Below are 14,047 nucleotides of genomic sequence, written 5' to 3' on the forward strand. Positions count from 1 at the left end.
ATTGCTTACTACCTTATCACTTTAACTAAATAGATGTACCATGAGGAAATTTTTTCAGACCACCCTGCAAAAATCTAAACTTACACTGGACTGACTGATCAGTGGTAGTGACTACTTAGAAAGTAAAGGATAAAATATGCAACTTTTACTTGTTAATTAAGTTAGCCACAGTAGTACAGTTCTATGGATGACCCAGGCATCTTTATCATGCATGCAGTCATCCATACTGCCGAAATCCAGGTGGTGTAGTTCCAGAAACAATTTAAGTTGCCCCTTCCAAAAATCTTTTAACAGTTGTCCTTTCTTAGCCATCTGTGTGTGGTCTTTCCACTGCTGTTAAAAGAAACCCTCTACTTCAACTGTTGTATCTAATACATCTTTTTTCTACCAACCTAAGTTATGAAACTTTCAACCATTATCACCCTGCCAGCTCTAACTGTTGATACAACAACGTGCAAGAAAATTAGAGATTGATAAAACTGGTTAACAAAATAATAACAATCTCAAGACATTTTATTAAAAAAAATTAAAAACATCAATATGCCTTTTTTAACCATGCAATCAATTCCATGCACTCAAAAGATAACAACTCTCCCAACTACTGTTACAGGGAATGTTAAAACTAAACCTCTCAAATTCAAAATTTAACAGAAGAAAAAATTTTTTTAAGGGAATACACTGTAATTTTCAAACTACATATGACTGTTAAACTGGCTTTTTCAAATTTGTTACTAAAGAGGATGGATAATACTACAAATTTGTACTCCCTTAATGGTAATACGGAGAAGTTCCGTACCCAAATCTACCATTTTCTTCCCACATTTAACCCCATAAATAATTCCTTTAAGGATACAGTAACTTTCTAGTTACTAAATGTAAGTTTTACTGGCTGCTGGTGGAGAAGAGGGCAATGATTCCTGCAGCGCCAAGGGTACTGAAGACATAATTGTAGGCAGGTGCCAGAGATCTGAAGACTAAGAAGGATCCAACCACAACCAGCATTAGGAACAAAGCATTGTTGTAGAAGAGAGAGAATGTGGTTGCCTCAGACTCTGCCACTTCATTCTTTTTCCACAAGATCCTACAGAAAATGAGTAAAGATTAATAAAATTTTAGTTTTTATTTTGCTATTCTACTTTATTATACATGAATTTACTAAGAGCAGAATGAAAAATTCTTGAGTAATGAATAGACTTAACAATTTTCACATAACATGAATCCTACCTCTCATCCTTTTCCTTCTTGCTCATGCTCTTGTTGTTCTGAAGCTTCCTCATCACTTCACGAGATACAGCTTCCTCCACTTTTTGAGCAACCTGAAAGATGAAATTGTAAATTATCTTGACGAAAGATAAATCGCTAAGGAAAGCAAACCAAATTGGGTTGTTCCTTTGAATTACCTAAAAACCATTAAGCAAATGTAATCTTACAGGATTAAGCTGTAAGCCAGCTAAAATGGAAAAAACAAACCAGCATTTCAAAATCCCAAATTTCCAGTAAAATATTAACTACAGTATACCCATACTATCAACGTAAATGGCCTCGGGGCACTTAGCATCACTAACTTTGATCTCTTAAGCATCTATGTAGCTCAAAATTCTGAAAATTTAGCTTATGCTGTGCAAAATTGTATCGACACTGGCTAAGCAACAATGGAACTTTTCAACAAACTTTTAATTGCAGTAATGGAGAAATCAATAACATGAGCTTGGAAACACAGTATTTAAGGAAACATACAGTAGTAAAAGAATGGTGAAAATACATTCTGTCAATTCTATGGCGTAAGTGAAATGTGGATGATTATATATAACGAAACTGAAGAACTATGGATGTCGAGGAGAGGTTTGAGTGTGTTATGGATGTCGAGGAGAGGTTTGAGTGTGTCATAAACAGATATAAAAACAAACTTAGAGAAGGGAGAGAGAAAATCAATAAGAACATTTAGATAGGGAGAGAAAAAATCAATAAGAACAATTTAGATAACTTCAAACTTTGTGGCATTTGATCAAAATCTACATGAAAATGCTTGAGTAAGGTGGGATGGGAGTCATCATATAATCTTTAGGAAACAAAATTTGTCTAATGAGCAGTGACTCGTGCAAATCCAAAGAAACGTTTATTTTTTCCAGATGCTTTACTATGCAGGAGTTGGCATACATAACAAATGACTACATTTAGTTTTCCATGGCACTAAAGAAAATCAAATACTGTACAAAAGCAAGGGAAGTAAAAACCTTTTACTTCTTTTGATTATTAAATACCTGGTATGAATAGCAATAAAATATACAGTAACTGGAAAAAATTTACTGTAGTTTTATATATGAGGCAAATTTTTCTATTTTTTTCAACCTACAGCATTACGGCAAAATATTCAACTTTAAAATGACACCATACCATGAGCAAACATAAAAAAACGTTCCTTGCCACAACTGTGATCAAGAAATTTCCTGACTCTAGGACAGATATTGGCACAAGCCAACTTATGCTGCCTTGCCTTCTACACATGTTTCAATTTCATTTAAAGGTGGTTTCAAAGGTGCTGATCATTAATTTCTGGGGATTTCTACAATTGTTATGAGCATAACATATGCAGCTCTACCTTTACTTGTCTTTTTCTTTACTGATTAATTAACTGGAATCCCGCCAATTTCAAATTTTTACTAGGCAACCTTACAAACTTTTAGTACCATTTCCAAGTAAATTTCAGGAAAACGTTCTTATACTTCTGCAATATATAAAATTTATGATCCTATAAACATACAGTTGAAGATTATTTTGCTGTAAATATATGAGTGACTTATATTGAGAATGTACAAGAGTGGCTTTAGTAATGAGTGTTTTTTTTTTCTCTCCCTCTTTTAATCATGGGTGTGTATGAATTTTCAGCTTACATGTATAGACTGAGGTTTCAAGTTCACGAACAACCCAAATTGAGAGAATAATATTCTCCACCTCAGACCTTGTTTCCCAGGAATTTATTAACTTTCTCCTTTCATGAACAACAGAACTACAATAGCTCTTCTGAGTACAACCATAACTTTCTTAAAATGTGTCTGCCCCAACCTAGGTATACAGTCTGGGGGATCTGAAGTACCACTGATAATGCAAACCATAAAACCAAGAGATCATGTTTGTTTTTTAAATGATCATTATATACAGTACTACATTAAGATGATATACAGTAAGTAATATGGTAATGACCAGACCAAGTACTGCATGTCAAAGCACTTCAATTACCAATCCTATTCTGACTGTTAATACAAATATTAATCCCTTGATGACAACAAACCAGCCTTATATTTGCTTGAGGTTTTTTGTGGCATCCCTTTGGCCCCTAGCTGCAACCCCTTTCATTCCTTTTTACTGTACCTCCTGTCATATCTTTCTTTCTTCCATCTTACTTTCCACCCTCTGTTAACAGTTGTTTTATAGTTCAATTGCAAGTTTCGCTCCTGTTACACCTTTGAAACCTTTTTACTCCTAATTTCCCTTTCAGCAATGAATGGCCTCATAGGTCCCAGCACTTAGCCTTTGGCCTAAATTTTATATTCCATTCCATTCATGCTTGTCATATTAAATATCATAAGAGAGAAAGCAAACAGATTCTTCATTCAATGAAAATCTGCAAAATAACTACACTCTGGAATAAAGTGTAATTTGCCGTCATATTTTTCCAAACCACATGAAAGGAACTGATATCTTAAAATGATTCAATTCTTGTAAACTTCCAATATATGGAATCATTACTGCAAAATTTCTAAGATACACAAATTTCTTTCAAAGATACACAAACCTAAGTCTTTCATACGAAAAACCTTAGGTAAAAGCTAGTACTCTACAGCCATTGAAACTTTGTAACAAGGTAGTTAACTTGCAGCATATTACGGTAAGCAAAATTTAACTTTCCTTCGGCAAGACAGACAAAAATGGGGTTGGTTCATGGTGAAATATGAAGATTTTATAAGTATATGAAAAACGCAAATTATCCTAAAAAAATCTTTGCTTCATTCCAATGGAATTCCAAACCTTCATCTTTTACAAGATGGACAAGAGATATTGTCAATATCATGTCTGGTGTTAATCCAGATCATGGTTTGAAAATCTTTCTCTAAGAAAATAGGAAAACTTAGGATTCTAGCATGGGAAGGGAAGATCAGCTCTGAAGGTACCATAATACTGTGGAATCACAGATTAACTGTGTTCTAACGTCCTCCCTCCTTTCTGACTAGCAAAACAAAAAAAGGCAAGAGATTGAAAGTTCTGGAATTAACCTGCATCTGACCCAACCTGCAAGACACTGGCTGCTGGTTACTGGGAGACAATGAAGAGCTAGAAAGACTACCAGTCATCTTTCATCTGATCTTCACTACTACAAATCTTAGGCAAGATGTTGTTCTGTTACAGTATAGCCCTGGCAGTCACATAACACTATAGAGCAACCACCATAGGTCCTACAGAGAAGGTATCCAAGGACTTGTAGTAAAAAGGTGGTCTGGCAATGCTAACACCTGCCCTCACCACCTGTGACACCAAAAATGTTCTCCCTCATACAACAGAGCGCAATGACCTTGACCTCATAAGCCATTGTACGCAAGAACCTCTCAAGGTCAGATGAGACTTTCTTGGATACTCCCTTCTTGTGTCTGCTAATGCTAAAGAATGTTGAGTCCTGTGCAGGCAGTACCATACATCACACCATAACTTAAACTGGACACAACAACACCTTTTCTTGATTATTTAAGAAGTCTTGACGGGTTGGAAACAAGAAAAACATCTCTCTCGTCAGGAACTGATGATTTTGAGTTTTCACCATGAACTCTGAAATAAGAATGAGAGCAACCCCTATCTATCCAAGTAGGAGAAACCATGCAATTTGCCTGATCTCTTCAAGATGCTAAGGCTAATAAGACAAGCCTTGAGTCCACACTTTGAATGCAACCTCCCTCTACGCTGAAAAACTTGAGGAAACTCTTAGTAGCAGCTCTTATTTGCACAAGCAGTGAGGAGCCAATCTCAGCCTAGATATAAAAAAAAACTCGTCTGCTGAATAGTGGCTCCTAACAGGGATACCTCTCTGATAACAAGAACCACAGATGACAGCAAACAGCCTGGTAGACACCTACCATAGATCTGTTCTTGGTACCCTAATTCTCCCATGAAACAAAGTATAAAAAAAAAAAAAACTCAGAGGAGTTGCTGGATAGTCTCTAGCCATAAGTGCAAGCAACCCTCAGCTAATGGTACTTAATACGTGGCTGCCAAAGCAATGACAAGACGACCTCATGGCCTTCTTGCGAAGGACAGTCTTCCCAGCCTTCTTCCTGTGCTTCTGATGATCCAAAGACAAGGAAACACGATATACATACTTCGATCTCTTATGAACATGGGTTTCTCAGTCTCCCACTTTCAGTGGGGACAAAGACAAAGCAGATATCCCCAAAGGGACAAGAGCACAAGTTACCCAAGCAGCTACATTATGAGCAGCACTATATCAACAAGCATAGTGACTAAGCCTTGGATGGGGAAGTCAGTGCTGCAGAAATGGGATGCGATAACTCCAATGAGAGTGGAGAACCTTTGGCTGGAGCCAAATGTTCCATGAAGGAATACAGAGAACTCAATGTCAAGACAAGGCCACACTGCCTTTAGCAACTCCTTCTCCTGGGGATTTCTTGTTGTAGATACAGCAAAGCCTGGTGAGGAAGTGACTGAAGCAGGAGCAGTGGAGACAACAGGAACCAACACCACACCACCAATAGCACTATGCACAGGGAGAGCCATTCACTTGTCTATCCTTCACTCACCATCTTCAGACCAACAGCAGAGGTCAAGGCAGGCACAGATCAAGAGAGAAGTTGATACTGGCAGTGCACTGCCCTAAAATGACGTTGACGGAACCTTCGTCTTTTTCCTCCTGGATCCATACTTCTTCCATTCAATAGGTGAATACAAAAGACAATTGATGCAGTTCAAATGGCATAATCTTCTGACCTCTGCAAGCTGTACACACAGAATGAGGGTTAATTGTCAGGGGCACAGAATGAGGGTCAATCGTCACAGGCAACATACACCTAATACATAAAGAAATGTCAGGCACTATTATTTTACCCCACCGCAAGCAGCACAATCTTTTCTCAAGCTCAAATCGTTAATCATTCAAGCAAGGAAATAAGTGATAATATTCCAACAGCAAAATGCAAGATACTCCAAAACATCTGCACAACCACCTGGCCGGAAGTGACCATGCTTACTCAATAAGTGAGTGGGCCCCCTCCTCCTCACTCAACTATTCAACTTCCTAGTTACCCAGTTTCAATGACTTTACCAGCTTTTGCTGGAAGTATTACATATAAAAGATGAAGGCTTATAATCTTTTAGGTACAACAGTAAAATATTGTTTGTCTGAATATTAAATTAATGTTAAATATACCTGATAATGATATTTACACACAATCATATCTTTTAAAATTAGAATTAACCATAATTGTGCCTTTAATTATGAACAATGTAAGTAGCAATTCACAAAAAACTAGTCAATAAATAAGATCAAGTATTCCACAATACATACCTAACAAAAATTTTTTTCAAGACTCTTACCTTGTGCTTCAAGACAAACTTGGTGTTCATGTACGCCATAGCAACTAAATATGTAGCAATTGCAGTTACAAGTACGAAGAGGACAGCAGATGACAAAGGTTCCATCATATGTATGCGCCAATACAGCCCTGAGATGGGAGGATTTTCATTAGGGTCAATGACTAAGCTTTTAGACACTGCATACATTTGTAGTGAACAAATAATAATCTTTCTATAATGTATTCATGCTATAATCGAAATGAGCAAAATTCATCAATTAAAATTTAAGAAAAAAATTTTTAAACACTTTTATTAAAATGCACTTACTGTAATGTGAAAAATAATTTTCTGATACACACCATGATTTTTGTACAATTAACCATGTCTACAAAAATACAAGAGTGGATGCCAACATGGAAGGAAATGAAGGAAATGCTACAAGAAAAGAAATGTATTTTTTATTTCTTGTAGCATTTCCTTCCATGTTTGACGTCCAAGCTTTTATTTTTGCAGACATGCTTAACTGTAAGAAAATCCTCATGTTTCTCGAAAAATATTTTCTACTTTTTAGTGGACTTTAATAAAAGTTTTAAAAACTGTTTACAGTATTTTTTTATTTTACACTTTTTAGTTCTTAGTTTTATGAAAGAAAACATGTTTTTAGTTTCATGATTGTAGCTAATTGAGGTGAATGTGATATCCTGTCGAAAGCCAAAGAAGGTATGAAAATCTTCGGATTTTTCATACCTTCTTTGGCTCGACAGGATATCACATTCAATTTCATTAGCTACAATCATGAAACTAAAAACATGTTTTTAACCATAAAACTAAGAACTAAAAAGTGTAAAATAAAAAAATACTGTAAACAGTTTTTAAAACTGAGATACTTGGAGAGATCACTGTACGAACACTAGAGGTCACTGCTGACCTACTGATCATGTAAGGTTGCATTGTCACCGGGATTGAGTACCAATCCAAATTTCAAGTCCATCAGATGAAGGGAACTGGTCGAAAATTGAGTTACATGTTTTGACCCAAACAGACGCTGATGTCAAGTTAAATATAAGCATGTAAAAATTGCCTAAGAGATATTAACAATCAGAAATACCAAATATAAAGAAAAGTTTGATTTCACTTCAAATTCTATATATCTGACAAGTCTTGAAAATCAATCTTTCTACCGAGAAATTTTGCAAACCTGGCCTGGCATATACCGATAGAAAGTTCAGTTAACAAAAAAGTATCAGGTACAAAATACAGCTCTAGTAAAAACTTCTTTACTAATGAATTAGGATGCACTGATTTTCTCTTGTTCAGCTGTTACTAACCACTGCACTTTTGAAGCAATAACTGAAAACCGTATTGCTAAAGTTGTAAGATTGCAACTTGAGTACTGGTATATTAAAAAAACCTATTGTACATCTATAAGAACATGCAAATTTAACTCTGACATTTACAATAAAGCATTACTGTTCCCTACTGACTATTTAGCAGTCATCCTGTTTGTATCACACGTCACTCAAGTTATTTAATGCATTTAAAATACTAGCAAGCAACTGTTTCTTAACAATTACTTGAATGGTGATGCACAATGAACTGAATGTGCTCGATACAGAATACTATAGAATTTATACTTGTACAAAAAGTATCAGTAAATCTTTCAACACAACTTTTCTAAATCCTATGCATCTCTGTCACATATTACTGTGCACACAAAAATTCTGATGTCTGCACAAGGCCACAGCTACAAAGACACTTTCAACAGCCAAAAGGACTGAGATTAATTTTCAATGGACAAACCTAAATTTTTACCTGTACTGCATTAAAACTTGGATGTCAGGTATTAAGGTTCTTCAGCTCTACCTAACATAAGATTAATCGCTTATATTAAAATTATGCAAGTAAACTGCATGAGTGTAAGTTATACACACACTACCCTACTTGCGAACATACACACACTACCCTACTTGCGAACATTCAACTCAGAAATACAAATAAATGTGTTTGCAACTTAAAATTGTCTTCAGAGTGCTCTCCTTTGCCACCTGTATGTTCATATTTTGTTATGCAAGCCTATTCTGTACATACAGTACTGTATGTACTTTGTAATGTGTTTAAGCTGAAAAAACATACAGTACTGTATTGATTTTATATATGATACTTAAATAGGCATGAAGATTACAGTAACCCACTTACAAAAAATTCAACATGCAAATGGTCGTCCAGAAGGTAACTTGTTTGTAAGTAGGGTGGTGTCTGTATACCAGAAATGACCTTGTCTCCATGGAGGTGTTAACTGACTTCTCTAGTTGTCCTGTGGATAACTTGATTCAACTGGATATTTATAAATTGCACTGTTTTCTTACTAATACCTTTATTACTAGCACTGCTGCAGCCCTAATTGGAAAAGTTGGATGTTCATAAGCAGCTACATAAAAAAAAAACTTGTGTAAGGAATAAACCATATCAGAAATAAAGCAAAAATCAAAACTGGATCAAGGTCTGTCTAAGCTAGCTCATCAAAGCAGCATTTACACCTAGGCTATGTAGTTTCAAATTTGGAAGTTCCATCACTTCAACATGAAAAGGGAGACCACTACATAATCTGGCTACAGCTGGAACAGTAGGCTACTAGAAAACTGTGAGCTTCTGAATCTCACAAAAACATTGAAGGATGCAATATCAATTTTTGTGCTAATGAAGTCAAGGACCAGGTGGTACACTTCTCATCTAGTGTATTTCTCAGATTATCTCACGTGTACTGCCCTACATACGCCATTTTCTATATTGTTCGGCCAAAAACCTTCATTAATAAACAATATCTCCACCTAGATCACTTCCTCAGAATTACCTCAAAAACTAATTTGTTACGCATATGAAAATTGGAAACTTTGAAAACACGCTTAGAGGAAGAATTGTCTATAATCTTATGAGAAGACTTTTGTCTGATGATTTTATTTGATACGGAATGATATTTTCAACACCAGCAAAAGGTTATGCTTTAGTTCCTACCTAAATATATAAAAAAAAAAAAGTTGAATGCAGTGAGGTTCCTGACTTACTTGATGGATGGTGAAGGCCTCCCATTCCCCCACCCCTTCGGCAGGGATAGGGCAGCAGTAGAGGTTAGGGTAGAACTATAGTATAACTTCACACGGCTTGTTACCTTGGAAATTGAGTTGCTTTTCAAGATTTTACCATTATCTTTTGGTGGTTGAATGTAACCTATAATTAACCTCAAAACTTAACCTGGCCATCCTGGAATGCTATCGTGCATGCAGTGTTACAGGGAAACTTTTGAGGGTCCTCGATAAAGATGCGAGTTTAATAATAATAACTGACCGCCAACAAACACCACCAGCTTCATCAACAAAAAGTATACGAAAACTCAATTTCCTAAGTAATAAGCCGTGCGGAGTTGTTCTACAATTTTACCCTGGTTAGATTAAGGTCAGATCATGATCCCTATTCCATTTTTTCTCCTATTAATTCCCCGCCCTCATTAGAATAAAAAATAAGGCAGAATGCCCAACACAAACAGGCAATGTCTCCGCCCGACTTGATTTTGGCTACTCACATATCGGTATGGCAGAGACGATCAAAGCGTTGAAATGGAAGATAATTAAACTCTTTTTGGACACATTCCGACTGAAATCTTGCAGGAGCAATTCCTCTTCCTTCGTAAGCTTGGTCTTATTCGTCATTTTTGTGGTATTACCAGGTTTCGTACGGTATTCTCTATATGTGACCAGATCGACTGTCAGCGAGCGTTTGACACCGGCTGAAAGGGAAAACAAACGTAGTTCCAAGCATATTAGAAAGCTAAAATAATCTACGTCATAATTCTAGTTAGCGCTCTTATTTGGTTTAATCTACCAAAATAAATTTATAAATCATCATAAAGCATATATATGATAATTAAAATGGCGTATTTACTTCAAAAAATAATCATAAGTTTCTTTTAAAAGGTCTTGCTTTATTTATAAAAATTCTCATCGCCAGCATGGAGCTCCAGCTGGATCATGGTTACCAATCGAAGCGGATGACGTGTGGTGTGACTGGATATGGATCATATGGATGGAATTTAATATTCCAGCGCTGCTGATTGTATTTTGCCTCTGAGTAACTTTTAGCTTTGAAAATGGATCTTTACTTGTCAGAAAAGAACCGAACGCAGGAATATACTTTAAGTCACTTGTGAGCTTAGATTCACCTTTCGTAAGGTTTGCCAGCTTGCTTATTGTAAATACTGTCACCTTGTACGTCGTCTTCAAAGAAATTCGTAAATAATAATCATAGCTTAAAAGCTATGATTTTTGTCAGGATGACATCCTGGGATATTTTTCTATTGCTTACTTGTCTTGCCTTTCAGTTTCTCTAGATTTTATCATTAAAATATCTGTGGACAACTGCATTCCCACACTTTTTTGGAAGAAGAATTACGTCTATAATCGCATGAGAAGACTGTTTTTTAAATTGCTAGATGATTTTATTAGATAGGGAGTGAGTAGGCGCACTAATCACTTCAAGAAAAGTGAATTGTAGCTGCCTTTGCCTTCATTTGGGTTGCTGGTTTTAATTAGGATAACAAGCACGTCCCCGTGACCCTTGCCTTGTGGTACGGTGTTGAAGGGTATAAGTTCCATGGTTTCAACCTCTGAACTCAGGCACCTTACCGAAGTGACGGTATTATTCCAAAAATAAAATTAATGAATAAGAGTGCGTGCCCTGTTGCATTTTGTCAAAGTAATCAGACATGCGTTACCGATAGGTCAATATTATTTGACCAGTGCGCGAAGTTCACACCAGGTCTTCTACCCCACTTTTCGCTATTCACCAAACCTACCTTAGGACAAGGTCTGGTGTTGGCATAAGGCCAGCTTAATCTAAACCAACCAACCAAGATTAATTAAACAAAAAACGAGCTGGCAACGATGTTTTAAAATTCTCACCGCGCTACCTGACCACATCTACAAAACCTGACAAACTTGACCAGGTTCACTGATTAGACTAATACTATAGTACATGGGATACAAATTAGATGATGATGACCTATTTTGCCACTCATCAACAGGAAAAACAAAAAGAAAAAGCCCACATCCTTGGCAAAATCAGCATTTTTGCATGAAGTTAGTCGTCACATCTGCTTTACCATATATAGTATAACAGTATACTTGCTGTTTTCCGTGTTTGTATCCTATGTTTATTTTCATTCACTCCTAACTGTGGATTATGTAGTTTCATTTTAATGCAAGTAATTGAACGAACATAAAGTCACAATAATTTTACAATTTTAACTCAGATTCCGAGTCAATTTATCCGAAATGAGTCACTCTGACAGGCTTCCCTGTACAAATTCTACAAAAGTTTAAAATTCTTTAAAAAAATAAAATAGCAACTGACAAAGAGGCGTTGGTCTAATCTAACACAGCTGCCAGGAATAAATGTTACTCATTGTTAGTACTCTTGGATTCTACCATACGTAATAATTCTCTCTAAAATAGTCAGCCCATAAAATCTATATGATATGAGCTCCTTCACAGTACCAACCATCAGGACAAAAAATAATAGCTGTACACAGCTAGACACCATTGGATTTGGTCAATAGTCCAATGACTGACAGCTGCAGTACATAAGCTCTCATGACCTTCACTTGAACTGTAGGAGGTCTTACAAGAGGAAATTTGTTGCAATGAACCATAATAACATTATAAAAGCTGTAGTACTTGTCATATAAGTTATATTTCATCATCACAACAACCTCTAACACTTTATGACGCAAAAGAAATCTGAAGTCCCTCCTTTCAGATCTTTCATGTGCTTTATTTTCCCCAATTCCCCAACCTCATGGGGTTTCATTTGATAGCACCTTAATTCGATCACATTTGCTGCATACAGCATTATAGTTATGAGTAATATGTTTGTCTTTGGCACGTTTTATATTGCTGCCATGCTGACATAGGCCAGCTTTACCATACTCACTTTGACCATAGCTGTATTTTCAAACGTACTTAATGTACAAAATTATTTCTCGTCTAATGTGGTTACACAGTATTCATTTTCAATCAAGTTGCTTTGGAACTGGTGCCCAAGAATTGGGAAAATTATTTTAAATGACAGGATTCTACAAGAAAAAAAATCATCCAAATTATTCCACGATTAATTTTATCACCATTTGGTGATATTACAATTTTGCTGACAGCATAAGCACTACAGTAGTTGTTGACTGTTCAAGCACTGGGTACTATAGGCATTATTCTGAAGTAGTTTGACAAGTCATAATTCTAAACTCTTATGAGGCTCATAGAAATGAAAACTAGGGTAAAGTGATGCCAATGATTTAATGTTCTCTAGCAGTGGTGCTAATGAAGTTAGACTGTAAAGTGTAAAGGGACCAAAATGTTATGAGCAAAAAGCAAGTGGCAGAGAGCACTGGAGGTGAGCCTGAAAGGACACAACAAAGAACCCCAAGAACAATCTACAGTAACTATTCAAGGCATACTTGCACCATATGTACATATGCATAGGAGTTACGTACACCACAACTGCCCAGTGGGGAACAGAACTTAGTAGTGCTACACCTTTTCTGGTACTGAAAGCATCTCTAGAGGCTAGTTGATAAATGTTATAAAAATTTTGTTTAAACATTATAAACATGTTGCCAAGGTTTACATTAAGGATGGACTATAATATTTAGGCCAAAAGCTGATTGCTTGGACCTAAGAGGTCATTTTGCACTGAAAGGGAAAATTTTAGTAGAAAGGTTTTAATTGTGTACCAGGAGGAAAACCTCGCATTTGCAGTATGAAACAGTTGTTAGGAGAGGGTGGAAAGCACGATGGAAGAAAGCAAATATGAAGAGAAGTACAGCAAAAGGAATGAAAGGGGTTGCAGCTAGGGGCCAAAGCGACACTGCAAAGAACCTTAAGTAATGCCTACAGTGCACCACATGAGGTGTATTGATGGCACCAACCCCCTTTTGGAATTCACATTATGACATACATACCAAGGCTCAGAATCTTACTCTGGTGATGAGTGTGCACCATGTTCTACACTACAACTCTATTCTCTTTACCTAGGAATCCTTCTATCTTATCTTCCTACTAGAAATATCAGCAAAGTTTCTGCAACTACAATGATTAAAAACACCCTTGATAAAGCTTTGACTTTTAATTAAAACAAAAATTTTCCTGTAAGAAAAATTATCAAAGCCCAAAGAAACCTACAGTATTCTATGAAATACTGAATCTAGTAACACAAATTGAAAAGGTGGAAAAGAACACATGCATACTAAAGTAACATTTCCTGTCAAAGAACTGGACTGTCATTCAAAACAAGGGTTTTGATGTTCATCCAAAAAAAAAATCTTAGAAAAAGTTTGCTGGGATATTTACATTCTAAATTCACTCTGTTATTACACAACCAAATTAACATTTTTGGTATCTTACTGAGACAACATTTTTAACAATAA

The 14,047-nt window shown here is 36.1% G+C and overlaps 1 protein-coding gene across 1 annotated transcript; it reads right to left on the minus strand.

Moving 5' to 3' along the window:
- Positions 1 to 499: 499 nt before the first annotated feature.
- Positions 500 to 10,382, minus strand: LOC136845156 (translocon-associated protein subunit gamma). The gene is made up of 4 exons (XM_067115106.1): positions 10,154 to 10,382; positions 6,598 to 6,725; positions 1,225 to 1,316; positions 500 to 1,081 (listed from the first exon to the last, which is right to left on the minus strand). The coding sequence occupies exons 1-4, from the start codon at positions 10,278 to 10,280 to the stop codon at positions 883 to 885; spliced, it is 546 nt and encodes a 181-aa protein (XP_066971207.1). The 5' UTR covers positions 10,281 to 10,382; the 3' UTR covers positions 500 to 882.
- Between the last annotated feature and the right edge of the window lie 3,665 nt (positions 10,383 to 14,047).

Source organism: Macrobrachium rosenbergii, chromosome 13 (assembly GCF_040412425.1).
Source record: "Macrobrachium rosenbergii isolate ZJJX-2024 chromosome 13, ASM4041242v1, whole genome shotgun sequence".
NCBI lineage: Eukaryota > Metazoa > Arthropoda > Malacostraca > Decapoda > Palaemonidae > Macrobrachium > Macrobrachium rosenbergii.